At 48.5% G+C, this 26865-nt stretch overlaps 1 protein-coding gene across 1 annotated transcript; it reads left to right on the top strand.

The window, feature by feature from the left end:
- The first annotated feature begins 893 nt into the window (after positions 1–893).
- BPIFB4 (BPI fold containing family B member 4) lies at positions 894–25842 on the top strand. Its single transcript, XM_033095077.1, has 16 exons — positions 894–999; positions 1984–2046; positions 2332–2845; positions 3825–3929; positions 4734–4877; positions 7431–7494; positions 7961–8021; positions 9147–9238; positions 10847–11050; positions 12498–12551; positions 14080–14250; positions 16484–16551; positions 18320–18362; positions 20110–20173; positions 22195–22271; positions 25548–25842. Exons 1-16 carry the CDS (start codon positions 894–896, stop codon positions 25569–25571), a joined length of 1854 nt encoding a protein of 617 aa, XP_032950968.1. The 3' UTR covers positions 25572–25842.
- Positions 25843–26865: the final 1023 nt, after the last annotated feature.

Here is a 26865-nt window from a genome sequence, read left to right as displayed (position 1 = left end):
AGAGGCTGTCCAGCTCATCCCAAAGTGCAGCTTTATCCCTCAAAGCTCAGCCCCTTATCTCATAACTTAAGACCTACTTCTTGGAGGTCTGAAATAATAGTTCCAAAACAGTAACAATAGATGCTGTTTATATTGAGTGTCTATTATATACCCGAAACAATGTGCTATGATTAGAAAGCAGAGGTTTAAAGAGGTAAAGTCTCTTGCCTAAGGACCAGAACCCAGAAAGCTCTGATCCAGAGCCCTTACTCTTAACCAAATGGTGTAGAACTATCTCCTAGAAAGAGGTGGGGAAGGGTGTTTGCTGGCAAGCGACATGCATGGAAGGGTGGCAGGTGGATGGACTCATGGAAGAATTGATGGATGGATATATGGCTGGCTTGCTGGCTGGTTGGCTCATGGAGGGATGGAAGGATAGATGGATGAATAAGGGAGAGAAAAGATGGTTGGATGAGTAGATGGATGAGTGGATGGATGGATGGAAGGATGGATGGGTTGGGGGGTGAATAGATGGGTAGATGCTGGAGACATTTCCCCAGAGCCTGCCTGCTATTAGATTGCTGTTTTGGTTGGAATCCCTGTGACCTCTCTCCCTGAGGCTCCATTTGGACACTTCATCTTGAGAGAGAATTAAATACCCATGCTCTGGGACAGTTTGGTTCATCGGTCTGCTTTGTATCTCGATTATTTCAGTTTGCAAAACCCAGAAGGTGGTATCAGAGATCCTGAAGTTCGCCCCATTGTGCGACCTGTGGTCCACTTCCCCGGTATCTGGGCCGCAGGATCCTGTTATGACTCTTGGCAGGGGTCCCTAGCTCCCCCTGCTGGCAGGGTGGTGATGGCTGCGACGGCCATCTGATGCAAGGTCTCCTCAGCAGGGAAGTAGTGCCAGCATGTGGACAGCTTGGTATGTGGCTGCTCTGTCCGTGGTGGCTGTGTGTGGCATCCCCCAAGAGACAAACACCGTCCTCAGGGTTACCAAAGAAGTGCTGAGCAATGGTGAGTCCAGCCCTGCAGGGGGTAGGGGATGGCATGGGGTGGGCAGGGCAGTCCAGCCAATTCCGAAAGTCCCCAAAGACGCTCTTCTTCACTGGCAGATTCTACACTAGGTGGATGGGTGACTTCTCCTCTTTGGGCCTTAGTGTCTCCTTTTCCTTTTGGTGACCATTTCCTGAGCACCGACTATATACCAGATACCATATTGGGGACTCTATACATGAAGCAGTAGAGAGAGCAGTGATTAAGAGCCTTCCTGGGATTCAAATACTGACTGTGTAACCTTATATCCATGACTTGAGTTCTCTGAGCCTCAATTTCCTCGTCTGCAAAATGAGTGCAATTGTAATCCCTCTCTCCGAGGACTGATATGAGAATTAAATGAGACGGCCTTTTAAAAACTTAGCACAACTCCTGGTACATAGAAAGCCCTCAAAAACGGGAGCTATAATTATTCCTGCCTCTAATCCTTGGGACCTCACTTTTGTCATCTGGCAAACAAAGACACTCTCCCAGCCCCAATTCCCATCCAAGGTTATTATGGGAATGAAGAATGAGATCATTTCCTATCTGAATGTCCCAAGGCTCAATTTCTTTATCCATCTAATGGGGACAATAATTCTGGCCTTGACTATGTCCCAGAAATCAGTTGGGATATGCATGAGGGAGTAGACTTTATAAGCTGTGAAGTGTGGAGTCCTAGGAAGGGAGGGTGAGGAAGGAAATCTATCCAGGTTTGGCTGAACACCATGGAGATCCAGTTAAAGTGAGAGCAGGTCAAAGACAGCAGCTAAGGAGCTCACCAGGATGTCAGGGCTGGATTGGTCTGCAGGAGTCTTCCCATTGGACCTGGGCATTTTACCTATGGGAGAAGTGGGGCCCAGCGAGCCGAGCTGTGCTCCAAATGGTGCCTGGGGGCAAGAGGGGAAGAAAGGGCCGCAGGCTCCTGTTCTGACTCACCTGACTGACACCCTTGCTTCTCTGCAGCCGTTTCAGGCACCCTGCAGCAAAGCGATACTCTCCACTCAGCCCTGAGAGAGGTGCCCATGGGTAAAGCTGGTGGTGACGGTGGTGGGCCTCTCCTGGGGGGCCTGCTTGGTGGACATGGAGGTGGTGGGGGTGGTGGTCTTCTGGGGGGCTTGCTTGGTGGTGGGGGTGCAGGGGGTGGCGGTGACCTTTTGGGTGGAGTTGGAGGAGGCTTATTGGGTGGCAGTGGCAGTAGTGGTGGTGGGTTGCTGGGTGGCGGTGGTGGTGGTCTCTTGGGTGGTGGTGGTGGTCTTTTGGGTGGTGGCCGACACTATTACGATGACTACAGAGGCACTGAATTCCCCCGAGGTGTTGGTGGTGTTCCCTACAACGATTTCCATGTTCGAGATGCCCCCCCTACAAATGGCAACCAGCTTGGTGGTAATTACAAGTATGGTCGCATCGAGACCAATGACAACACTGCTCAGCTGGGGGCTAAATACCGATATGGGGAGATCCTTGAATCTGATGGAAGGATCAGGGACCTCCGAAATGGTGACTACCGCAACGCTGAGAATGCATATGGCAGCCACAGGGTCCATGGGCGGTATAGGTCAGCCGAAGGTGCAGCAACCATGGGCAGGCTTCACCGGCGAGAGCTGCGGCCAGGAGAGATCCCACCCGGTGTAGCCACTGGGGCACTGGGCCCAGGTGGTTTGCTGGGCAGTGGGGGCACGCTGGCAGCCGATGGCATCCTGTCGGGCCAAGGGGGCCTGCTCGGCGGAGGTGGTCTCCTTGGTGACGGAGGACTTCTCGGAGGAGGGGGTATTCTGGGCGTGCTCGGCGAGGGCGGCATCCTGAACACCGTGCAGGGAATCACAGGGTAAGGAGGGGCTGCGTTCTCCCTATCAAACCCCTTGTGATGAACCTCCAGACAGAGGTGATCACCCCCAGAGGCCTAGAGTTGGAGGAGGGACAGTGTTCAGAGCCCCATACACTCCAGGGCTTGAGAATCTGGACGTCTTGAGAATCCCAAATTGTATGGTTTGGGGTCTTGTCATTAAACAGTCTTGAAGTTGAGTCTCAGCTCAGCATTTTATATTTGTGTGTGACTTTGGGCTGTTCTTTTTCTGTCTCTGAGTCTCGATTTCCTCATCTGCAGAATGGCATAGTACTATAGTTTCGGTGGAAAAAGCCCAAGGACCCGAAATCACTCATATATATTATAATTTCAGCTTTGCCCAGCTTCTTCTTCCTATTCACCTTTAATTCAACAAATATTTAGAACTCCTACTATGGTTGGGGCACTGTGTTGTCACTGGAGACAGGGGCCCAGAGTTAGCCAAGAAAAGACATAATAACTCTTGTCCTTATGGAGCTTGCAGACTGGGAGGGTATATGGGCGTTGATAAAGAAGCCTGGAAATAATCATACGATTACAACAGTGGTAAGAAGTTCATGGAGAATTGCGAAAGTGTATAGTGGGGAAGATCAGGGGAGGCTTCCTGGAGGAAGGGAGGACCTTGAGCTGAAATCTGAGAATGTGTAGGAGGGAACCAGGCAAAGAGGGGCAGGGACAAGCCAAAGGAATAGTTTCTTTAAATTAAAAAAAAAAAAATCCAAAGGAAATACGTGGAAATGTACAGTGGGTCTCCGGGCAGTGGAAGTATGGGTCGTGGCTTTTTTTTTTTTTTTTTTTTGTCCTTAACTTCTCTGTGTTTTCCACAAACCTCAGGTCTCTTTAGAGTCAGGACGACTGAATGGGGCGCAGAGAAGTGGGGTGGGAGGGAGGGTGCTCCCACGTGAGTGGAGTGACCGGCAGCGGGGGTGACTGCTGTCTTGTTGCTCTCTGTCCCATGCAGGCTGCGCATCGTGGAGCTGACCCTCCCTCGGGTGTCCGTGCGGCTCCTGCCCGGCGTGGGTGTCTACCTGAGCTTGTACACCCGTGTGGCCATCAATGGGAAGAGGTGTGTGCCCTTGGCCCTGGAGGGGACCCCAGAACCCTATGTCTTGGCTGGAGCTCCTGGGCAGATCGTTCCCCCCTGCACACCTCAGCCTCTTTCTCTGTAATGCAGAGACTAATCAGGTCTAATCAATGTGTTACCACCACGTGCATGGCTTATACCTCTGGGCTCTTGCGGTACCTGTCAGCAGTGAGGGCAGCCTGCATGATGGTTAAGATCTGGGAGGCTGAAGTCAGGTGGTGGCCTGGGGTCAAACCCGACTCTCTTTTAAGCTGTGTGAACTCAGGCCGGTGCCCTAATGTCACTGAGCCTTAGTGTTTTCACCTGCAATGGGCATCATGACACCTCCTTTTCCAAGGGGCTACAGCCACAAGTGAGGGAAGGCAAGCAGATGCCTCCCTGAGAGTGCCTGCCACGTAGTACGTGTTTATCAGAGGACCTCAGAGGGCGGACTTTTGCACTGATATCTCCCCGCGGACTGAGGTCATGTCTATAAAGTTAGGTCATTGGTGGTCACCTTGGAAACCAAAATGTATACATAGAGTTCATTTATTGACCACAGCCTTTGAAGCTGTCACAGACTAAGGGGGACATAAATTTGTTCATGGATAACTTGAAGGACCAGGGAAGTCTTCTGGTTTGGGAGCCCTAGAGGTGAGCAAGGGGCATAACAGAGGCATGATAGCGAGGGGCAGGGACAGTAAGGGCAAAAGGGCAGGGTGTGAGGTGCCAGGTAGGTCTGAGAGAGTCTAAGCTGCCTGGAGGCTGGGGTTGACACTGTTTCCCTGGCCCCGTGGTCTCCTCCAGTCTCATTGGCTTCCTGGACATCGCCGTGGAGGTGAACATCACAGCCAAGGTCCGGCTGACCATGGACCGCACCGGCTACCCTCGGCTGGTCATCGAGCGATGTGACACCCTCCTGGGGGGTATCAAAGTCAAGCTGCTGCGAGGGTGAGTACAAGCAGGCAGTGGAGTGCCTTGGGGGACGTTGGAGTGGTCTGTCTTTGGCAAACCATATGGGTAAGAGCAGAGGTTCTGGAAGCATCCTGCGATTCAAACCTCAGTGAGTACAAGCAGGCAGTGGAGTGCCTTGGGGGACGTTGGAGTGGTCTGTCTTTGGCAAACCATATGGGTAAGAGCAGAGGTTCTGGAAGCATCCTGCGATTCAAACCTCAGCTCTACAATTCCTTGCTGTGTGACTTTGAGCAACTCTGTTGCCCTCTCTGAGCTCCAGTTTCTTCACCTATGAAATGGGGGTAATTTTTTCCCCCTTTGGAAGAGATAATGAATGTAAAACACCAGTATGGAATCTGGCACATTTTAAGAGTTTCTGAATACACATTTTGTGTCCATTGGCAACCCAACTCATCAGAAAATTTCCCAATTGGTTCTATGCACTGCAACGTTGGTCAAGGGGTAAGTTTTTTCTATTACACCCTCCCTACAAAGTGACCAAGTCCCCATCATCTGACCAGAGAGGTTTCAAGTGTGTGTGTATTGGCCGGTACGCTGCACCCAGGTGATGGTCTTAGATGAGGGCACATCAGAGCAACTCAGAGCTGAGTCCCTTTCTCTTCACTCCCTGGTCCTCGGCATGACAGATCCCTCTTTGGCTTTTCTCTTTGAGGCCTCTGGCCATCTACTCCTTCCCCTCCCGACTTATCCATCTCTTGGCTCAATCTTCCCAGCCCTCATTTTATCTAGACTTTGGGAGCAGAAAAACTCATTGTGCAACTTGAACTCAAGAATTTTGGATTCATGTGAGCTTCTCTGAGTTTTTGTTTCTGCTCCAGGGTGGGTGGAGACAGAGAAAATTGGCCCCTGGTGAGGAGAGGCAGGGAAGGGAAACACACAGAAGCCTCACAGATTTTTAAATTCACATTTTCACCAGGAAATGTAGTTGCTAATACATGGTTCAAAGACATAAAAAGACAAAAAGGCACAAGTGACGAGCCCGCCTTCCATCTGCCCCCTTCCCACCAAGCTCACCTTCCAATTCCTTTGTACAAACAAACACAAATGTAGACTTTCACTCCCCAGCCTCCTTTGAACACAAATGGGCACATACTCTTTTGCACCATTTTGCACTTTTCTTTTTTCCTTTCTTCTATTTGGAGACTTTTCTGTATCCAAACATTGAGAGCTGCCCCGTTGCTTAACTTTTTACAGCTGCATAATATTCCATTGTCTGGACGAACCACCATTTACTGGCCCAGGTCCCTATTGCTAGATATTGCAATTTGTCTAAACTTCTGCTTTGACAAATATGGTAACAATGAATGGCCTTTTACCTACATTTCACACGTGGGCCGGTGGTCTGTTGGATGATTTCCCAGGAGGAGAAAACACTCTGTGCCATGAATATATATACATTAATTTCAAACGATTTCCCCCAACACACACACACACGTGCGTGCACACATGCTCATGCACGCACACATGGATAAACACACATGTGCATTCTCACGGGCCTTAGCATCCACGGAGAACTGGAAGCAAGACAAGGCCTCTTGAGGTGCGAATCCACTTACAAAGGAGACCAAAATACCTAATAAGATTGGGAGAAATATTCTAATTAGGATTTTATCTCAAAAAAATTATTTGCTTTGTCAAACAGGCACCACACTGGGCAATCAGCTACAACCTGGGTGGGGGCACAGCAGGACAAGTGTTCAGTAGGGTTGCGGGGGCCGATTTTGAAGGGGTCAAGCTGTCAATCATACTTTTGTGTTAGCATAACCATGTTTCCCTCATCTTCACATCACTGCAGGGCCTCAGGAAGCAAGTACTTGCATTACAAGTCTGTCTGTCTGTCCATCTGTGTGTCTTGTCTAGGCATCTAGCAATCTCTTTCTCCCTTAACTAATTATTTAGGAGAGTGAGTTAAGAGCTGGATAATGGACTGAGTACTTGCTCTGGGTCACTTCTCCAGACCCCCGTTTCCTTGTCTGTAGAACGAATCATATCTCCCACTCTCAGCACCTTGTTTTCTCTTACTGACCACATGGGCACAAATTTCCTCCAGTATGTCTCCTTCTCTCCCTTCCGTAAACATATCTTGAGCATCCACTATGCACAAGATACCATGCTAAGTGCTTGGATAAAGTAATACATTCATTTTCCCTTTGGGAAGATTATGCAAAGCTGCAGCAAAGAGTCCATTAGGGAACAGATGAGCAGGAGGGAATGACATTTGCAGTTACAAATCAGGAATATCCCAGCCTGGGCCTGGCCCATTGTGGAGCTCAAGAAGCATTTGTTTGTTGAATGAATAAATGAATGGATGGATGGATGGATGGATGAGTGAATGAATGAATGGAAAGTCAAGCAATTTGGCCGGGTAGCCTGCCCAGCCAGATCTGAGGTGAAGGTACACTGCCCTTCCAGCTTTCAGAATAATTTCCAGCACTAGCAGGTTCTCGCTCGTCAGACAGAGCCTGGGTTAGGACCCTGAGTGTGGACAAGATTCGCGAGACTCTCCTCATCCCGCTCCTCTCTCCTCAGGCTTCTCCCCAACCTCGTGGACAACTTAGTGAACCGAGTCCTGGCCAATGTCCTCCCTGACTTGGTAAGAACCTATCCTGGGATGGGGAGGAAGAAGCACGGACTTACCCCAGACAGAAGGGCCACAGTACAACCTCCATCCCTGTGGGCATGCAGGTGACCCAGAGGGATGGAGGGAGCCAGGGGGCGGGGGCATGTTCTTGGGTCTGGGAAGGACCCCAAGGGACATGGACGGACAGATTAATAAAGGGATAAGGAAGTGGAACTTGAGAATCACACAGTTCTGGGTTTGAATCCCAGCTTGGGCACTTCCAAGCTGTGTGACAAATCACATCACCTCTCTGAGTCTCGGTTTTCCCATCTGTAAAATGGGGATTATGAGAGCACCTCCCCATGGGGCTGTGGGGAGGACAGTGCCAAGCACAGAGCAAGTCAGTAAACATTAGCCATCGTTGTTATTATTCATGTATTCCCTCCCCAAACCTCTGCCCTGTCACCAGAACTTCACCTTCGCCTTCTCTCCCCTACAGCTCTGCCCCATTGTGGACGTGGTGCTGGGTCTCATCAACGACCAACTGGGTCTCGTGGACTGTAAGTCCTTCCTGCTTTGCTTCATTCGGCCAACATCTATTAGCACGTGATTGGGGCCCAGCTTATGGAAGGCCAGGGACATTGCCATGTCTGGAAGGAGGGCCCAAGGTGGTGGGGGCGGCAGACCCACCCTCTGGCCCTTGGAGTGCTGTGTGACTGATGCCCTGAGAGAGAGTCTACCTGGCCTTTCCTCTTGTCCCCAAACACCACTACCCCCAAGTTTCAGGGGAAGGAGGCTCCCCACTGGCCCCAGGGGACTACGGCTTTGGACTGCGAGTCAGGAGGTTGAGTTTAAGCCCTGGCTCTGCCCTAGTATGTTTGGACTTGGAGAGACTCTATCCCATTTTCTCATCTCTAAAACAAAGAGGTCGGCTTCAACCCCTAGAAGGACTGGAGAATGAGTAGCAGGAGACACCATGGAGACCGTCCAGGTCCTCAGCACCAGGCTCCAACGCCACGTCCTGACCCAGGGAACATTGCTGAGGCCAGCCTACCCCATATGGTTGTGCAGTTCCTGCACTGCATGATTCCAGGGACCTCCTTTCATATAGAGCACAGCATAATGGCGGCACCGGAGTTGTGCAGTGCACAACCTCTACAGCCGTACAGGGCAGCCCTCTCTGATGCGGCTCCCATTTCTCTGTGACTCCAGGCAGTTTGAGGATGGCTTTCCCAGACAAGGAAAATTCTCTCCGTTTGTGGCCAGAAACAAGGGAGGAGGAGCCCAGGCGGTGGGACTATTCATCACAAGCAGTCAGGGAGACGGCCAGATCCAATGAAGTACCATGTTGTAGAAACTTAAAACTTCTTCCCGGGTCCACAGCACTTCACAGTTTACAAAGCTTATCAATATCCAGGATCTCATTTCCACCCCCCCCAATATAGTCCAAGGAATTATGTTAAGTCTGTTCTACAGAGGTGGAACCTGAAATTCAGAGAGATGCAGTGCCTTGCCCGAGGTCAAGCAGCAAGGAAAAAGCAGTTCTGGGATTTGAACAAAGAATCCTTGCTCTTTCCCTGGTGTCTGGAGCTGGAGCCTTGCTGCCCCCTCCCCTTGGATCACAAAGAAGGCAGGTCTCTGGGAGTGTAAGGGGACCTCCTTGTGACCCCATCCTTTGCCTACAGCTCTGATTCCTCTGGGGATACTGGGAAGTGTTCAGTACACCTTCTCTAGCCTCCCACTTGTGACTGGAGAATTCCTGGAGCTGGACCTCAACGTGAGTGCCTGGGCTTCCGAGCAAGGGGAGGTGGCTCTGTCCAAGGCAGGGGTGACAGTGAGAGTCCCCCAGGGCTTCTGCTGAATGCCTAGGAAGCAACATTTGAACAAGTCCTCATATGAGTACATGAGGACTTTCTAGGAGGAGTGTTAGAAATGCAATCACAGCCAACACGTACCAAGAACTTACTGTGTCCCGGGCACATTCCTAGTCTAACCTCACAGCAACTATATGAGATAGCCACTCTTATTGAGGAAACTGAAGCACAGAAAGGTTAAGCCACTTGCCCAAGGTCACACAGCTAATAAATGTGAACCTTGGATCTTAACCCAATCTGGCTTCTAGCTATTAGAGCTGTGGCTATGAACCTGGGTTTCCTGGAGGAATGAATCTGGTCTGTAGTGTGCTGGTAAGCGTTAACAACCGGCTCTCCATATTCAAAAGAAAAAGTCCTGATTTGTAGCATGTGCTGATTTCCATGGTGCAGATCCTCCCACCAGGCCAATTTCAAGCTACCAACATGACTCACTGAACATAAAGTTGGGAAGAGACGTGCGGAATCAGGTCTTGTGAGCTGGCTCCAGCACACCCCTGAATCTGGCCCCTGACGGCACAGGGCGCGCACACACACGTACTTCCCCTGGGCTGCATGAACATGGCTGCTTCCCCACTTGCTCCATCACATGTAGAGCTACAAGCACACACTCATGCTCCCATGTACACAGCATACCTGTGCACACATATACATGCTCACCTAGCACATTCATAAACACATAGTCATTCAAGAGATATTTGTTCCCTGCTGTGTGCCGGACTGCTGGGACTGGAGTTGCCGTGGTGCCTAAGCAAAACTTGTGTCCCAGCAGAGCTTGCAGTCCTTTGGAGGGACAGGCCATCCAAGAATCACTCGAACAAATGTACAGTTATAGATCGTGAGCACTGTGAAAGAAGGTCCCCGGCTCTCAGAGTCTAAAGTAGGGGATATGACGTACCCAGGGGAATCATGGAGGGCTTCCTACAGGAGGTGACACTTGAGTTGCCAGATGAACGGGAAGTAAGAAGAGAGGAGTGTGGGGGAGGGGACAGAGTGTGGGAGGAGTCATGGTGGGGTTGCTGAGGTGGTGGCAGGGGCTGACAAGGCCCCGGTGGCTGCACGGTGGAGGGTGGTTGAGGGAAAGAGTGGCTCAAGATGAGGGGGAGAGGCCCCCTGGAGCAGAGTGTACAGGGCTTTGCAGGCCGTGGGGAGGAGCCTGGTCTGTAGAGAGTAGATGCACCGATGTGTATTGCATGGGTGCATAAACACACTAACTCATTATGGCAGAGCCGGGGGTGGGCGAAGAATCGATGTCATACATGTATTTAAAATATATCGTAATATACCATGGCTATAATTGTAAATGGTCATAAAGTAGGAACTGCAAGAGGCTCCATTCCATCACAAATTGAAGAAGAGCTGGGGGCCGTAAGTGAGCCACTCAGACCCAGTAGGTTTAATCAAGGAAGGCTGGCTGGAGGCAGATTCAGGGCCACACCCCAGCCTTCAGCCTCCCCCCTCTAATCCGCTCCCTGCGCCCCTGCTCGTGACCTTTTTCCTCTCTGCTGCCCCAGACTCTGGTTGGGGAGGTTGGAGGGGGCCTCATCGACTACCCACTGGGGCGGCCAGCCATGGCTCCCAGGAAAAAGATGCCAGAATTGCCCCCGATGGGCGACAACACCAACTCCCAACTGGCCATTTCTGCCAACTTCCTGGGCTCGGTGCTGACTCTCCTGCAGAAGCAAGGGGCCCTGGATATTGACATCACTGACGGCATGGTGAGTCATGGCCCCGTCTGGAGGCTGTCTGGAGGCTGGGCAGGCTGGGCAGCAACAGCTCCCTATTTGTCCTCTAGACCCCAGGGCCTTGAGGAAATTGCTTTAAAGCGAGAGCTATAGACTGGCCACCCTTTGGCTCATCTCCAATTCATGGATGTGTGTCAGGTACATCAGTGCATGGTGCCCAGGAGGCTTTAAGTGATTCACAGACATGGTGATCAACAACAGCAAATCACATGATGAGACAGTTTCTCCCTATTCAATTCTATTCAATTGTATTCCAATCCCTTTTTAAAAGTATAATATCTATTCATTTATATGTATCTCTATATAAATGTTTAGAATTCTTTCACCTGATAAACACCGACACTAAGTAACTAAAAGATACATAAGAATAAAATATTCTTAGTTCCGGAGTCATTTTCTCTCCAAACCTTTTCTTTTGAAAAATGTCAAGCCTTGAGAAAAGTTGCAAAATAGAATAATTAATGCCCAAATATCCTTCACCTATATTCACCAGTTAATATTTTGCTATCTTTGCTTCATATCTATCTATTCATCCATCTGCCCACCCCCCACCTATTCATCCATCCATCCATCCATCCATCCATCCATCCATCCATCCATCCATCCATCCAACTAATCTATCATCTATCTATCTATCTATCTATCTATCTATCTATCTATCTATCTATCTATCTATCATCTATTGTTGAACAATTTTTTTTTGATGACATTATAACATTTCACTCCATAAACTTTAGTATGTATCTCATAAGAACAAGATTTTCTCCAAAAAACCACCACACAAATTATGTCAAGGTCTGATTCTATTCAGAGGAAAGCCTCCAATGTGTGCCCATATGTAGTTAACCCGCTCTTGCACTTCTAAGTGTCCTCTTTTTAACCCATGCTCATACCCCTCCACACACAACAATATCCATGCAGAACATAAGGGCATTGCTTTGTTTTTATTGCACTTAGTTTTACAGTTGCCATCTCTGTAAAGTGACACTGGATTTCCACTTTTCAGTAGTTGAGGTTTTAAAAAGTAAGCCGATTTAAAGAAGATATTAAGTAAATAATAGTACAGGTGTTTCAGGGCTATGGCAGAATCATGCGTTTAGTGGACACCAGGTTATGCACATGCACTCGCGGATGCTCACCTTGTTTTAACCCAGGATGACATTTGTAGAGGGCCAAGAGTCAGGTCTTGCCTCCTGCCTTCTAAGTCATGCCTGTGGTGAGCTTACGCGGCTTGACCACAGCACAGCTACGGTTCATGGTGGCCGCTATTGGATAGGTAGGGCCTCCCAAGGTATCTTTAAGGGGGAGACAACACACCGACTAGTTGTCTGTGAGTGCGTAGGAGTTAATCACTGTGTTAGCAACTCCCGTCTGATCCCATAGCCTCGGGGACTCACATGACTCTTTTCTTATCCCGCAGTTCGAAGAGCTTCCTCCACTCACCACATCCACGCTGGGAGCCCTGATTCCCAAGGTACGCAAAGCGGGAGTGTCCCCTTGCCTTCAGCCTCACCCTCCGCCCAGGAGGCGGGCTGGAAGGGAAGGTGCTCAGCATGAGGGTGGGGTGCTCTGACCCCCCCCTTGGGAGTGCAGTGACAAAGGCTTGCAGGCCAGACCCTTAGGAGAGGGGGCACAGAGGATTGAGGTGGAAAGCTCCTGAGCTCTAGTATGGACCGGCCTGCCCAGGTCTAACCTGGCCTGGCCAATTCCTTGCTGTGTGTCTTTGGGCAAGAATCTTAATACATCTGAGCCTTAGCTTCCTCATCTGTCAAAAAGCATGCTAACTCCTGTTCCACAGATTCATCTAGGAGGGTAAAGGAAATGTTGACATAGGGCACATGTAGGTACATGGTAGCTTCGAGAGAAAAAGTCAGATCTTTGGAGCAGGCAAACATGAATTTGAATTCCCATACAGACATCCCAACCATGCTACCTTAGGCAAATGACTTCTCTCTGAGCCTCAGTTTTCTCACCTGGAAAATGGAAGCAACAATGCTCCCCTCACAGGGTGGCTACGGACCTGGGATTAGAACCCAGGCAAAGGGTAGGCATTTGATAAGGTTAACTCTTTATTGTTCTTCTTAATAATAACAAGTTCTTTTTTTTTAACGAGCAAATGCGCTCTTGTCAGATCAGTGGCCGTTATACAGTGGGAACAAAGGCCTTTCTGATCCCAGTCCTTTTCCCAGGCACCTGGCAGCAAAAAAGCTTCTTAACGTAGTAAGCGTTATACAGGTGTGAAAGATTGCTGTGATCTACAGCCATTTGAGACATTTTTCATGTTTTGTCTACTTGTCCTGTCTAGTTCTGGGTGGAATTGAAAGGAGGCAGGAAGAGAGACCAAACTCAACAAGTGGTCACTATCGCCCTCATGTGACCACAGAGTTACTTTTTTAAAAATCCATTTAAATGGAAACTTCCCTATGCAATGCCGCTGTGTGGGTTCTGGTCCTACGAACAATTTTCTTAAATATATTAAAGGAGCATAAATATGTGAGACACCCTGGAATTGTGGATTTTCTCATTGCAGGTGGGGCGTCTAGAGACAGTGGGAGGGAGAAAGGGCCTGGGCTTCTGAGTGACACAAACCTGGGCTGGAATCGCAACTCTCCTGCTGGCCTTGGACAATTTGCTTGGTGTTTCCCTCTGAGCCTCAGTTTTCTCATCTGTAACAGGGAGAAAAAATACCCTATGGAGTTGTGATAATTCACTGATGTCGTGAATGTCCAGGTGACCCCATCTCACTTGGTACCAGGTTTTGAGCATTTCTATGCATCAGGCATTGAGCTCGAAGCTTTGCTGACATCATCTCATTTAATTCTCACAATAATCCTATATGAGAGGCTCAGAGAGGGCAGCTCCTTGCCCAAATCCAGCAGCGGGTTGGAGCCTTTGCATGTGGTTTGTAAGACATAAGTGATGTTATTGGGTCCAAAAGTAGCCAGTGTGAGACCCTCCAATACCCAGGGCCCCGCTCACTCCAGCCTGGTGTCCACTCACAGGTGTTCCAGCAGTACCCCGAGTCCCACCCACTCACTATCAGGATCCAGGTGCCAAACCCACCTTCAGTGACGCTGCAGAAGGACAAGGCACTGGTGAAGGTGTTTGCCACCTCTGAGGTCCTGGTGTCCCAACCCAATGACGTCGAGACCACTATCTGCCTTATTGATGTCGTGAGTATCTGGGGGTGTGGGTAACCACGTGGTCTATCGTAGTCCACAGACACTTTCAAATCCCCATCCCCACCATAGTGACTACAATCTTGGCTTTGGGTCAGATGATCTGTTTCAAACCCATTCTTCTAGCTGTGTGAACTTGAGCACGTCACTCCCCTCTCTGGGCTTGATTTTCTTCTCTACCACATGGGAATGGCAGTAGGACATTAATAAGATGCTCAGAGCGGTACCTGACATACTGTAAGGGCTCAGAAGTGTCAGCTATTATTATTCGCATGGGTTTGTACCACAGTGCGTGGCAAAGTAGGCTTTGGTCATCCATCAGCAATATTTATTGCGTACCTACTATGTGTTATGCGTTCTACTGGATGCTGGAGGAAGGGAAGGAACTAGACAGATGGCACTGGCCCTCTTGTCCTTCGTACCTAGCAGGGGACAGATACAAATACAATTTCCACAACTATTTCTTCTAGAAGAATCCTCTTAAAATTATATTACTCTTTTTCTCAAAAGGCTTGCTTTCAATTATGAAGCATAAACCAATCCTCTCACAGTGGCCCACAAAGTCCTTCAAGATCGCCCCTGCTCACCTTTCAGCTCCTCAATCTTTCTTCCAACATGCCAGGCACAGTACCACCCCAGGGCCTTTGCACAAGCCGCTCCTGCTGCTTGAAATGCTCTTCCCCCAGATAGCTGCATGGCTCACTCTCTCATTTCCTTTAGGTCTCCGCTCAAATCTCTCCTCCTCAGAGAGGTCTTCTTGTACCGCCTGTCTAAAATATCTCCACCCTTCCATCTCTCTCTCTGTCTCTGCCTCCCTTGCTTTACTTTGTTAGTCTCCTTAACCTGACATTATAAAATGCATTTGTTTGTTAGTTTATTGGGGGGCACAGGTGTGAATTGTCTTCTTCACTGCCAGATCCCCAGAGTCTAGCCCAGGGTCCAGCACATAGTAGGTGCTCAGTAAATATTTGTCAAAAGAATGTGTTGTATGAGGTGCCATTTCCCCCTCCAGGGTTAAAGCTCTGGACTCAGACATTTGGGTTCTGGCCCATCTTCTGTGTCTTCCCAGTCTCTCCTCTGAGGGCTCGAGACCAATGAGCCACCTCTCGTCTAGGAGCATCCCAAGTCCCAGTGTATGTGGGTCAGGGGTCTCTCATCGTGAAATGAGAGATTAAAAGGGCTGATTCTCACCCAGAAGTGGAGCCGGCTGCCCCGATCCAGTCCCTTGTCGACTAGTCCCTACTGCGTGGAGATTTTCCATCAACCGTCCACATGTTCGTTTGGTCCTGCTCAGAACCCTTCCCTGTGCCCCCAGGATGCAGCCCCAAGTCCTCTGCAGCCCACTACGCTGCCTGGTCTAGTTCCATCCCACTCCAGGCTCTTGGAGTCCTCTCACCTCCTCGCTCGCTAGCCTTCTCTCTGTCCTCTACTGCCAACCTCTTTCCTGACCCGGGCCTTTTGGACGTGCTCTTCCCTGGACGGCTCTCACACTCTGGCCACGTCCTACATATCCCCAGGCCTTGGTTCAAAGGCCATTTTCTCAGGAATGGATGGACTGATTTCCATGCCCACACGGGTCCCTTATATATACCTAGAGCCCCTTCTCCCTCATCCCAATGATTGTTATTGTTGTTATTACTAGTAACGTTACCTGAATTTGCTGGGAGCTTCCTTTTTTTCATAACACCAATTTATTTTATTTTATTTTGAGGGCAGACAGGGAAGCAGAGGGATTTTCCTAAAACAAAGCTTCTGTTTGTGGGAGGGGGACGCGTCTGAACCTCTTATTCCCTCCATGGGGCGGGGCAATTATGATTGACAGAGATAATGCCCAATCCCATCTACTCACCTGAAGCAGCTTTCCTAGGCTGCAGGCCACTCCACGCCCCCTGAGGCAGCTCGGAGCAACAGCCCGTGCCAATTGTTGGCTTCCTGTGACAGTTGTCTTTCTGTGAAGTGTTCACTCGGCCCTTTCTGTGACGTACTGGTGAACAACAGTTAGTTAAAGAAGTTTATTATTCCTCACCCCTTCCCTCCGGAGGGGAGATGTCCATTATGTGGTGAAGGCTGTTGGGGGTCTTGGCTTATAAAAGGGTTTGACTATGACCTCAGGGAATAGCCGGCTGTTATGTTTAGTGTTAACGAAGCTCCTAGCCAACGCCTGGCAATGGCCAGTCAGTGTATGACGGCAGCGACAGTTCATTCATTCTCCTTCCTTTTCCTCCAGGACACAGAACTCTTGGCCCTGTTTTCCGTGGAGGACGATAAGCTCATGATTGACGCCAAGCTGGACAAGTAAGTGGGTTGCGGCTCCTGTGGTCAGACAGGCTTCTTTGGTGCAGCCGTGTCTGGTGCCAGCTCACGGAGGGACCCCAGCAAGGGCTTAGAGGTCTCCTGGTGTGGCTGCCAGGGCTGGATAAATCCAAGAGGCTGCAAAGGTGAAAATGGGCAGTGACACGAGTCAGTCAGGGTGGGTGCAGCCTGAGCTCCATAGGAAGAACCTACCGCCAACAATAATAACGTCAATAATAACAACGGTGACGGCGATGACAATGGCCGAGCTTTGGCAGTAGGTACTTCTCTGTGTTGTCTTGCTTAATTCCCAATGGTCCTGCGGAGTCAGGGTTATCGTTCTCCCATCTTAAAGAAGAGAAAAGTAAGGCACAGAGAGGTGGATTTACTTACTTAGGGCCACACAGTGAGTATAGTGAGAGGCTATGAGCCAAGCCAGGTCTGTCTAACCTAGAGCTGTGTTGAATGGTTACAAACGTGGGCTTTGGAGCCAGGCAGTATGGGTTCAAATCCCAGTGAGACCATTGACTGGCTGTATGATGTAGGCCAAGTGACTTTGCCTCTCTGAAACTCAATTTTCTCATCTGAAAATGGGAATAATCGCCCCTACCTCATAGGACTCATAATAATAATATTATTTATTGGATGCTTTATGTGCCAAACATTGAATTAAGCCTTCACTATGTTTTAATTCATTTGATTCTTGACGTCAGCCTATAGCAGTAAGTAAATATTATTATTCCCACCTCAAGATAAATGAGATTGTACGGAAAATTTTCAGGATGTGCCTCGTTCATTGTAAGTTTTTCTTCTTACTACAAATATTTATCAAGCCCAACAATGGGAGGTACTCTAATGATACTCGTCAGAACCATCCAGGAGTTTCTAAGGAGGTGAAGTTCAACCTACAGCCTGGAAGAGGTGAAGAGGCCAACTGCATGAAGAGCAGCAAGACCAGAGCAGACAACCTTGGAGGGGCAGGAAAGAGCTTGGGGGTTGGAGATAGAGGGGCCGAGGGGAAAGGAGGCATGGGAGTAGAACTCGGGAAGCAATAAAACATTTGTTTCTCTCCTGCTGGACACCAAACGGCTCCAAAGACTGCCCCACAGGCAAGTCTGTTCTGGCCTCTCAGGTAGGACTGTCGATTTGCAGGTGAGATTCAGGTGCAGCGAGACTGAGGCCCTCACAGTGCAGAGCGAAACCTCGAACCCAGGCCTCGGTCCTTCCTGCTCAGAATAGCACAGCAGCCAAGAGCACAGGCTCAGGGTGCAAATCCTGGGCTCTCCCTCCCAAGCTCTGTAGCCATGGCAAATTACCCCGGAGCCTCACGTTCCTCTCCCACAGGGTTGCTGAAAGGGTTAAACAAGGCAGTGATGGTCACCAACATGTGCTTGGCACTCACCAGGAACCAGACAAGGCTCTAGGGCCTTACTTGAATGACCTCATTTAGTCCTTGCAGCCACTCACTTTGCAGAGGAGGAAACTGGGGCATAGAGAGGCTAAGTACTTTGGCTAAGGACATATAGCTAGTGGGTGGTGCAGCTATGATTTGAGCCTTAAGTATGTGGTATATAAAGCCTTGGCATCGTGTCTGGCACATGGTTGTTGCTCAACACTTGGAGACCAGCATTGTTCTTATTAATTCCCCTCCGGTCAAGAGAGGTCCTTGTGAGAATGCTGACGAGGGGCTTCTGATAGCTTAGTGACATTGCAGCCCTTTGTGATTCTCAGGCCTTCACTACTTCTGACTGGCTATTGACTTTATTTGCAGGACAAGCCTCAACCTTAGAACCTCAAACGTGGGCAATTTTGATGTAAGTACCAAGGTCCGGCCCCAGAGCGAGATCTTCTTGGAATGGCATCCCCGTGAGGCTGGCTGGGACCTGGGTGGTTTCTGAATTCCAAAGCATTTACATCAGTGCTGTCAGGCCTCATTTCACAGGTGGGGGAACAGGCCCACAAAGCCAGAGATGGCCAGAGTGCAGACTCACAGCTCCAACTCTACCTGTGGGGCTGTCACATTTTAACTGACTGACCCCATGAAAGCCCCTTGGCCCAAATTCCTTCACTCCAGGGTGGGGATGTGGGGAGGGCAGCCATGTCCTATGGGACCTCTTCCTCTCTGGATCAGGCGGCTCTGCTTTGCCACTGACTCCCTTAGGACCTTGGTAATACCAACCCACTCTAAGCCTCGGTTTCCTCATCTGTAATACAAACAGACTTGGATTTATTTCTGACCAACCTTTCACCCCCATGTTCTGGAATTCTGCTTTCCTAATCTGAGACACCCATATTCTAAAGTTTAATCTGTTTCAACTCTTCATTCTTGGGTCCCCAACCCGACCTAAGTCTTTAGAAGTTACCTTCTTTTCTTAAATTGACAATGAAACAGACACTTGTTTCCTAGGACAAGCTTGGGTGATTTCCACATGTACAGAGAAAGTCAAATTTTTGAGTTTTTTAAACCCAAACAACTACAACCCATGGAGTTGGGATCACCAGCTTCATTGTATAGATGGAGAGACTGGTGCCCAGAGTAGGACAGTGACGTGCCTCAAAGCTGATTGAGGCAGAGCTGGGGCTAGAACGGGAATCTCTGGACTCCAAGTAGAAAAAGATGCTAACACTTAATGTGAAATTAGTGAATATTTGAGAAGCAAAAGCGATTATGCTTTTATTTTTTAAAACATTTTTTCTCATTTAATCCTCACAACAAACTAATGATTTGGGTACAATTATTAGCGTATTTTCCAAATAAGGGAGTCAAATACAGAGAAGTTAAGTGACTTGCCCAAGGTCACAGAGCTAGTAAGAGAGAGCGCTGGATGTAAGTAAGTCCCCGTGCTCTTGTCACTGTAGTACCACATGGCACTACGCTTCAGCAGGTTTTCTACATATTGGAACTCAGTTGATTTTGACAACCACCCTATGAGGGAAGGATTATTCACTCCACTTTCATACGTGGAAACCCAGGCTTAGAGAATTAAGAGAAATCATATACGAAAAGGCTCAGACCAGGCACTTTCATGATCTGCTCCTAATCCTCATGGCATTCTTGCAAGCTGGACTTGTTGATTCATTTTTCAGATGAGAAAACTGAGAGCCAGAGAAGTGAGGGAACCTTCTCAGAGGCCCATGAAGGCTGAGTTGGGATGGAAACCAGCAGTGTTGTCTACCGGGCCCAAGGGCCTTCCATGACACCGTCGTGGTTTCAGAATGAGCCATTAGAGACCCCGTGCTCTGTGCCTCCTGGGGAAGAACTGGCCCCCCTTAGTCCCTGCCTCCCATGAGCCTTGGACCAGCGCTGGCGCTGCCCTGGGTCTCAGCCTTCCCATCTGGACAGAGAGCAGGTGGACCAGATGTGCCTTGCAGCTGTCCAGCTCAGTGGTGCTGGACACTCCAGGGTGGAGTCTGGGTGGACACTCCAGGATCTCTGACTGCCAGCTCCCAGATTCTCCCAGAGCAGCTCTGTAGCTTCCGCTTGGGCCACAGGGCAGGGCCTCAGTCCTTTGGATCAGAGCAAACCACTGCCTAGGTTGAGTTCTCATTCTTTCCCTGCAGGTTGGCCTCATGGAGATGCTGGTTGGGAAGATTTTCAACTTGGCATTTCTGCCTGCGATGAATGGTGAGAGAGGGTGCCTGGGCTTCCTGGGGGTGCATGGCCTAACCTGGTGGTTACTGGTTTGTTGGGGATATTTGACACACAGCCATTCTACCTCACTAGTGTTTCTGAGAACTTCATTCTAAGCTTATTTATTTGAGCTTCTGATGCAAGTGTTGCCCCAAGGGTCTAACAATTTCCCTATCTGCCGCTTTTGCTTTATTTTTTTCTTATTTCACCGATTGTTTTGTTTTCCTGATTATCTGTGTCAAATTCTGATTGTACATTAAAATTATATGTGTGTAAATTTTAGAAAGTCCAGAACAGTTTAAAAAAGAAAATCTGACCTCCAGGAGAGATTAATCTCAACATCTGAGTATATTTCCTTCTAAACTCTTCTTTTCCCACTTGTTTTCCCAGTACAGTCCAAGGTATTTCCTGATTTATTTTTTTATGTGTTTATTTTTAGTGGTGGTAAATGCACATAACATAAAATTTACCTTCTAAGCCATTTTTAGGTGTATGGTTCAGTTTTGTTAAGTGTAGTCACCTTGTTACATTCCTGACTTATTTTTAATCACGTGTTTATTTTTACAGGAACTACATGCGCACATTGTTATTGTAAAAAGTTCGATCAGTACAGATAAAGCTCAAGTTGTTCTCATCCATATCCCCAACCTCCTAACCCAGAATCCACCTGAGGCAGCCATGTTATCAGTTAGAGGGTTTTCTTGCCCAACTTCATAAGGAGAAAGTCAGAGCCTGGTTCTGCCTCTCCAGAGTTACTTGTTAAACTGTGGAGCCATCTGGAAGCTGGGACAGCTGCTCCATCAATTGGGTAACCAACTCCATTGGGATTGAAAACCTCTGTCCCCAAGTCCTCGTGCTACTTGGCCCTAACCTCTCTCCCCACTTCTGCTTCATGGAAGAAAGGGGGAAGGAGGGCTGGTGTCAGCTGTAGCAGCCGAGGTTTGTTTGGAAAGCTCTTGATGTCAAACAGAGCCTTATTCTGGCAACTGTCGCCAGAGGAGGATGAATCTCAATCACAGGAAAAGGGCTGGTCACAAAGCCCGTGCACATTCCTAGTGGGAGAGGATGACAGCAGGAGCTGAGCTTGGCTGGCTTGACTGAGGAGGCAAGACATGGAGACATGTGTCCTGGCCGGGTCACTAATAGGTGGTGGAACAGCAAGTTTCTCAGTCTCACTATAATGCAATTTACGATCCTCAAAAGTGACAGATTGGATTAGATCCACGATTCTCAAAGTACGTTTCCATGGAAAATTAGTTCCATAAGATAGTCTGAGAAAAGGGTTCCATGGAAAGCAAGTTAGGAAAACATTGAATATATTCTTCTGGGGTACATTCACAACGTCCCCAGATCTCTGAAACGTCCCGCTGGAATCAGGAAGTCTTTTAAAATTCATTTAATCCAGTTCCCCCACCTACCCTCTCCTGCCTCACTTCCTCATTTCCTCTTCTTTCTATCGTAGTTTTTTTTTTCCCTAGAATATTACTAGCAGTCTACCTAGGCTCTGACCATCTAAAAGCAAACAGTACATCCCATAGCCGTCATTTGTTGGGGCCCCAGGTGCGTCCTTCCATGCCTTCATTCAGCAAGCTTCTGTTCTCTCTGCAGTGCCTGGCCCAGGGCTGGCTGGGTGATTCTGGGGACACAGTGTTTGCCTGCAGAAACTCACAGTCTAGTAGAGGCGACGGATGCTGAGACGCAGAATTATTATTTTGTGATTTCTGTGATGAGTTGTTTGTTTTGGAGGAGCAACAGGAGCCCAGAGTTGCTTGGCCTGAGGTGGAGGAAGCTTCATAGAGGAGGTGACATCCAAACAGAGTCTTGGGAAAGACTCCGATCTCAGCAGGCAGGCAAGGGTGAGGGAGTGTCCTCTGGGCAAGAGGAAGGACAAGGACGAACACCTAGAGGCATGAATGAAATGTCTAGTCGTCTTGTAAATCCTGGCGGCTTTCCATAGGCTGACACCTCTTGGCCACGCTGACCATGCCTGACTGTTTTTGGGTTTTTTTCCACAGCTGTGCTGGGCTCTGGTGTCCCTCTCCCCAAAATCCTTAACATCGACTTCAGCAATGCAGACATTGACGTCTTGGAGGTAAGAGGAGATAAAACTTTGTCTTCTTTCCCCTCCACCCTTAGGAATTGGGAGGAGGAAGAAAAAGGAAGGGAAGGGTGGGGCAACAGGGGCCTCTTCCTTCAAAGGATGGGGCCGAAGGAATAAGAAATAAAGCTGTTAAGAAGCCTCAAATGAAGTTTTCACATCCACGATTTCATCTAGTCCTCACAACAGATGACATTGCCCCATCTTACAGATGAGAATACTAAGACTCAGAGCAACGAGGGGTGTGCCCAAAATTGAAGTGTGATGCTGTTTATTGGGAAAACTTTTAATGAGCACCTACTGTGTGCCAACCAACAAGGGGCTGGGGATACAGCAGTGAACAAAACATGTATAATCCTGGCCCTTGCAAAGCTCTCCCAGCCAGTGGGGAGATGGGCCTTTGGGTAAATATTCCCGAAGTAATTGCTAATTATGACTGTGGCTGCTTCCTTGAAATTCAAATGCAGGTGGTCTTGTTTCTGCTATAAAAACATGTGTTCAGGAAAATACAGAAAAGATTATATATATATTTGCAACCCAGAAATAATTACCACTTAGATCATTTTCCTGTTTTTCATTCCCATCTTTCTGGAGTTTTATTTTTAAACATGGCTTTGATCAGGGGGTCAGTAGAGCACTGGGATAAAAGAATGAGGGCACTGGCGGGAGCCCAGTGACCTGAGTTTCAAATCCTGAGTCTGCCAGTTTCCAGCTGGGTGACCTTGGGCAAGCTACTTAACTTCTATGGGTCTCAGTTTCTCTTCTGTAAAAAGGGGCTAACCATAGTACTTACCTATAGGGCAGTTTTTAGGATAAAATGAGGTTCTGTGTGCAAAGTGCTGTGTACAGCCCCTGGTACATAGTAGGCATTCTAGAAGTGTCCATCACTATCAATGCCTTCATTATAATAAAGAATGCTGCAGTGAACATCTTGGTTCATGAAACGATTTCTGGATTCAGGATTTAGTTCCTTGAAACACAGTCCCAGAAGTGGAACAAACCTCTGCCCGAGACTGACATTTTCCTTTCCAACAGGTGGCACCATTTGCACTGCTCCACACACTCAGGCCAAGTTTGGCCCTGGCTCAGGGGCTGACCTCCCACCACCTTAGGAGAGCAAACAAGGAAGGTGGCAGTGGTTTTAGATGGGCCCTGTGGGCAGGTGTCACATGCAGGCTCGGGGACAGTCCACAGGGGTCCGGTCCTGGTGCCTTCTCTTGAGTTCCTGCAGGACCTCAGCACTGCTTTGACCCATCAGATGAGTTTCCTCCTCTGAAAATGGGGAAACACAATACCTACCTCATGGAGTTTCTGGTGAGAAATTAAATGAGATACAGCATTTTAGTGTTAACTGTTATTATTCATCTTTATAAGGAGGTTAGGAAAGATGAACGGGACTGGCACAAATGCATCATCATCACCGTTATCATCACGATTTCTACCATTTACTGAGCATGTGCGGTGCCCCATGCCCTGTTTCATATGCCTTTGGGCCTTACCACGACCCTGGTTGATGCTTGCCCTCACGTCATAGGTGAAAGACCTGGCTATCAGAAAGCGTAGGCCACTTGTCCGAGGTCACCCAGCTGGTGAGAGGTAGGGTTTGCACTGAAATAATGGAGCTCAAATCAGTGGTTCTCAACTGGCGTTGTATTACAAGCCCCCTCCCCGATCCGAGGGCCTTGTTGACATTAGTGGGGATGAATTTTTCTTTCCTGAATAATCATGCTTGAGTAGTTCAGCTCAAAATACATGTTTTGTTAGAAATTACTTACCTTTTATTCTTTGTATTCCAGTAAGGGAATTATACTGGTTTTTAAAATAGATGTGTAAGTAGATCATATAATCTATGAATTTTATTTCAGTATAATAAAAGAGATAACACAAGGACATGTAATAAAATGTAAAATGGGGTGTTGGGTCTGAAAGGTGGAGAACCACTGATTTAAAGAAAGACTCAGAGGGTCTTGTAGGACCTCTGTAAATGGTAGCTATTATTATTATTATTATTATTATTATTATTATTATGAGTCATTTATTTTAAGTTTTTATTTTGAAATAATTTTAGACTTACAGAAAAATTGCAAAAATAGTACAGAGAGTTCCAGAATACTCTTCCATCAGCCTCCCCTAGTGTTAGCATCTTATATAACCAGAGTACAATGATCGAAACCAGGACACAAACACTGGTACTAAGCTATTGTATTAGCTAATTGGCGGCCCTTATTCACCAGGTTTCCCACTAATGTCCTTTGTCTGGTTCAGGATCCAGAATCCCACTTTGCATTTGATTGTCACCCCTCCTTAGTATCCCCCAATCTATGACAGTGCTTCAGCTTTTCTTGTGTTTCACGACCTTGACATTTCTGATGAGTCTGGCCTGTTTTGGGGAATGTCCCTCAATTTGGATTTGACTGATATTTCTCATGATTACACTGAGGTTCTATTTCTGGCAAGAACGCCACCAAAGTGATGCTGTGCCCTTCTCAGTGCACCATATTGGAGCACATGATGTCCTCGTCTTATTTCTGGAGACGCTGACTTTGACCATGCGGTTACGGTGGCTCCTGACAGGTGTTCTCCCCTAAGTTACTATTTTTCTATTTGTAATTAATATCTCCTGGGTAGATACTTTCAGACTATACAAATATCCTGGTTTTCATCACACTTTCTCCCACTAATTTTTGCATTCATTCGTGGTTCTTGCCTGCAAGTTATTACTGGGGTGTTTGCCTGCAAGTTATTACTGGGGTGTTTCTAGAAAATTATAGAAATTTTCTATTTCTATAATTCCTTTTACATGTATTAGCTGGAATTCTGCTGTAAGAAAAAGCTGTCGCTTCTTCCTCATTTATTTATTTATTCACTTATGTATGTCATACCCATGAGTGCAGACTCATGGGTATTTCTTTTGGTCTATGGGTCAAATCTATTACTTTTATTATTAGTTTTGCTGTTGATATTTTAGTTATGAAAACTGAGGTTTGGAAGAGTGTGGTGAGGGGCTCAGGCCTGCTTTTCTTATTTGGGGGAAGAAGGAGATGGGAAGAGGGGCAGGGAAGGAAGTGTCTTGCCCAATGTCCCCTGTACAGGGCAAGCTAATGGCACGGCCGGGGTGATCCTCAGGCCCCTTGGATCCCACTCGTCTCCCTGCTCAGAGTTACGGCTTCCCAGAAATGTGACTTGCCTGATCCAAAGGCAGGTGACTGCTGAGGCCGCAGCCAGAAGCCACCCCACCCACTAACTGGGCTCTCTGTTCTGCCCTCCAAGGACCTTCTGGTGCTGAGTGCCTGAATGACAGAAGCCGAGATGCAGCTGCATCCCCAGAAAAAGGCAGAAGCAGCCCTGGAAAGGCTTGGCCCGACCCAGTCCCTGGCCCCAAGTCCCTTCAGCCCCCACAAGAGATCCCTCCCCAGCCTTCCAACCCGCTGCCTACCTGCCCCACCCCGAGAAAAGATCCAGCCGTTGCTCCCATTGGCAAACAATCCCACCCACAGTCACCCCACGGTCAGCAGCCCCCAGGGGGAGGGAGCCCACCTGGAGGACAGAGACCTCTCAGACTCCATGCTGGACCCTACATTGTGTACTTTACGCTTTCAATAAAAGATTCCACTTTCCCTGCAGTCGGGACATGTCTCCATGAAGAACCCGCCCTCAGTGTCTGGGTGTTTCTTCCCTCCATGGCTGCACAGGGGGCACCTAGCAGTTGAAGCTACAACTAGATGGAGAATTGGTTCAGTTTATGACTGAAAAATGTTAGATACCTCTGAGGGCCCTGCGAAGGCAGGAGGGGGCTTGAATTCACTTCTCACTGCCTTTGTTCAGGGCTCAACTTGGCTGATACCTCTTGCCTCAATTTCCCCCACCACTCCTCAGAACATGGGAAGGACCAGGACTCAGAAGCTACAAGTTCAAAATCATCAGGTTTCCACTGCCAGAGGGATTTCTTATAGCCTAACTCCTGTGTGCCATGATGACAAGGGTCTCCTCTCCTTTCTCAGCTTTCAATTTCCCTCTCTCCATCCCCTCTTCTTCTGGTTCCCAGCGTGTGACTTACTCAGGTCCAGAAGGGTGAATGGGTGCATTCCAGGTCCCAGGGGAGAGGTGCAAGGGGCAAAGATTGCCTTCTGCCCCATCCTCCAGAGCGCTCATGTTTGTTGAATTCTGCTCTGAGGTTTTGGGACTTGATCTTCGTTTAACCTCATGGGAGCACCATGATGTAGGTCCCAGAACCTATTTGGCACATGGGGAAACTGAAGCACTGAGAAATGCCCAAGGTCACACAGCTGCAAAGTGAGACCGCAGGGGTTTGAATCTGATGAGTTCACTCCAAGGCCCATGCCCTAACCATTCACCACCCTGCCTCTGTTCATAAGTTGCAAGGGAAGCCCTAGGCTGAATTTGGCCCCAAAGCTGTGCAGTCCCCAGAACAAAGGAAACAGAGAGAATCATGCACCAGCACTTCAATGCTTCTACTAGAAAGAGAGGCACTTCACTCTGCTCACATTTCATTGGCCAAAGCAGGTCACATGACCCTGTCTGACCTCAAGGGGTAGGGAAGTGTGATCCTCTCCTATGCCCAGGAAGG

Source organism: Rhinolophus ferrumequinum, chromosome 23, assembly GCF_004115265.2.
Source record: "Rhinolophus ferrumequinum isolate MPI-CBG mRhiFer1 chromosome 23, mRhiFer1_v1.p, whole genome shotgun sequence".
NCBI classification, from domain to species: Eukaryota; Metazoa; Chordata; class Mammalia; order Chiroptera; family Rhinolophidae; genus Rhinolophus; species Rhinolophus ferrumequinum.
This window is presented reverse-complemented; position numbering and strand designations above follow the sequence as displayed.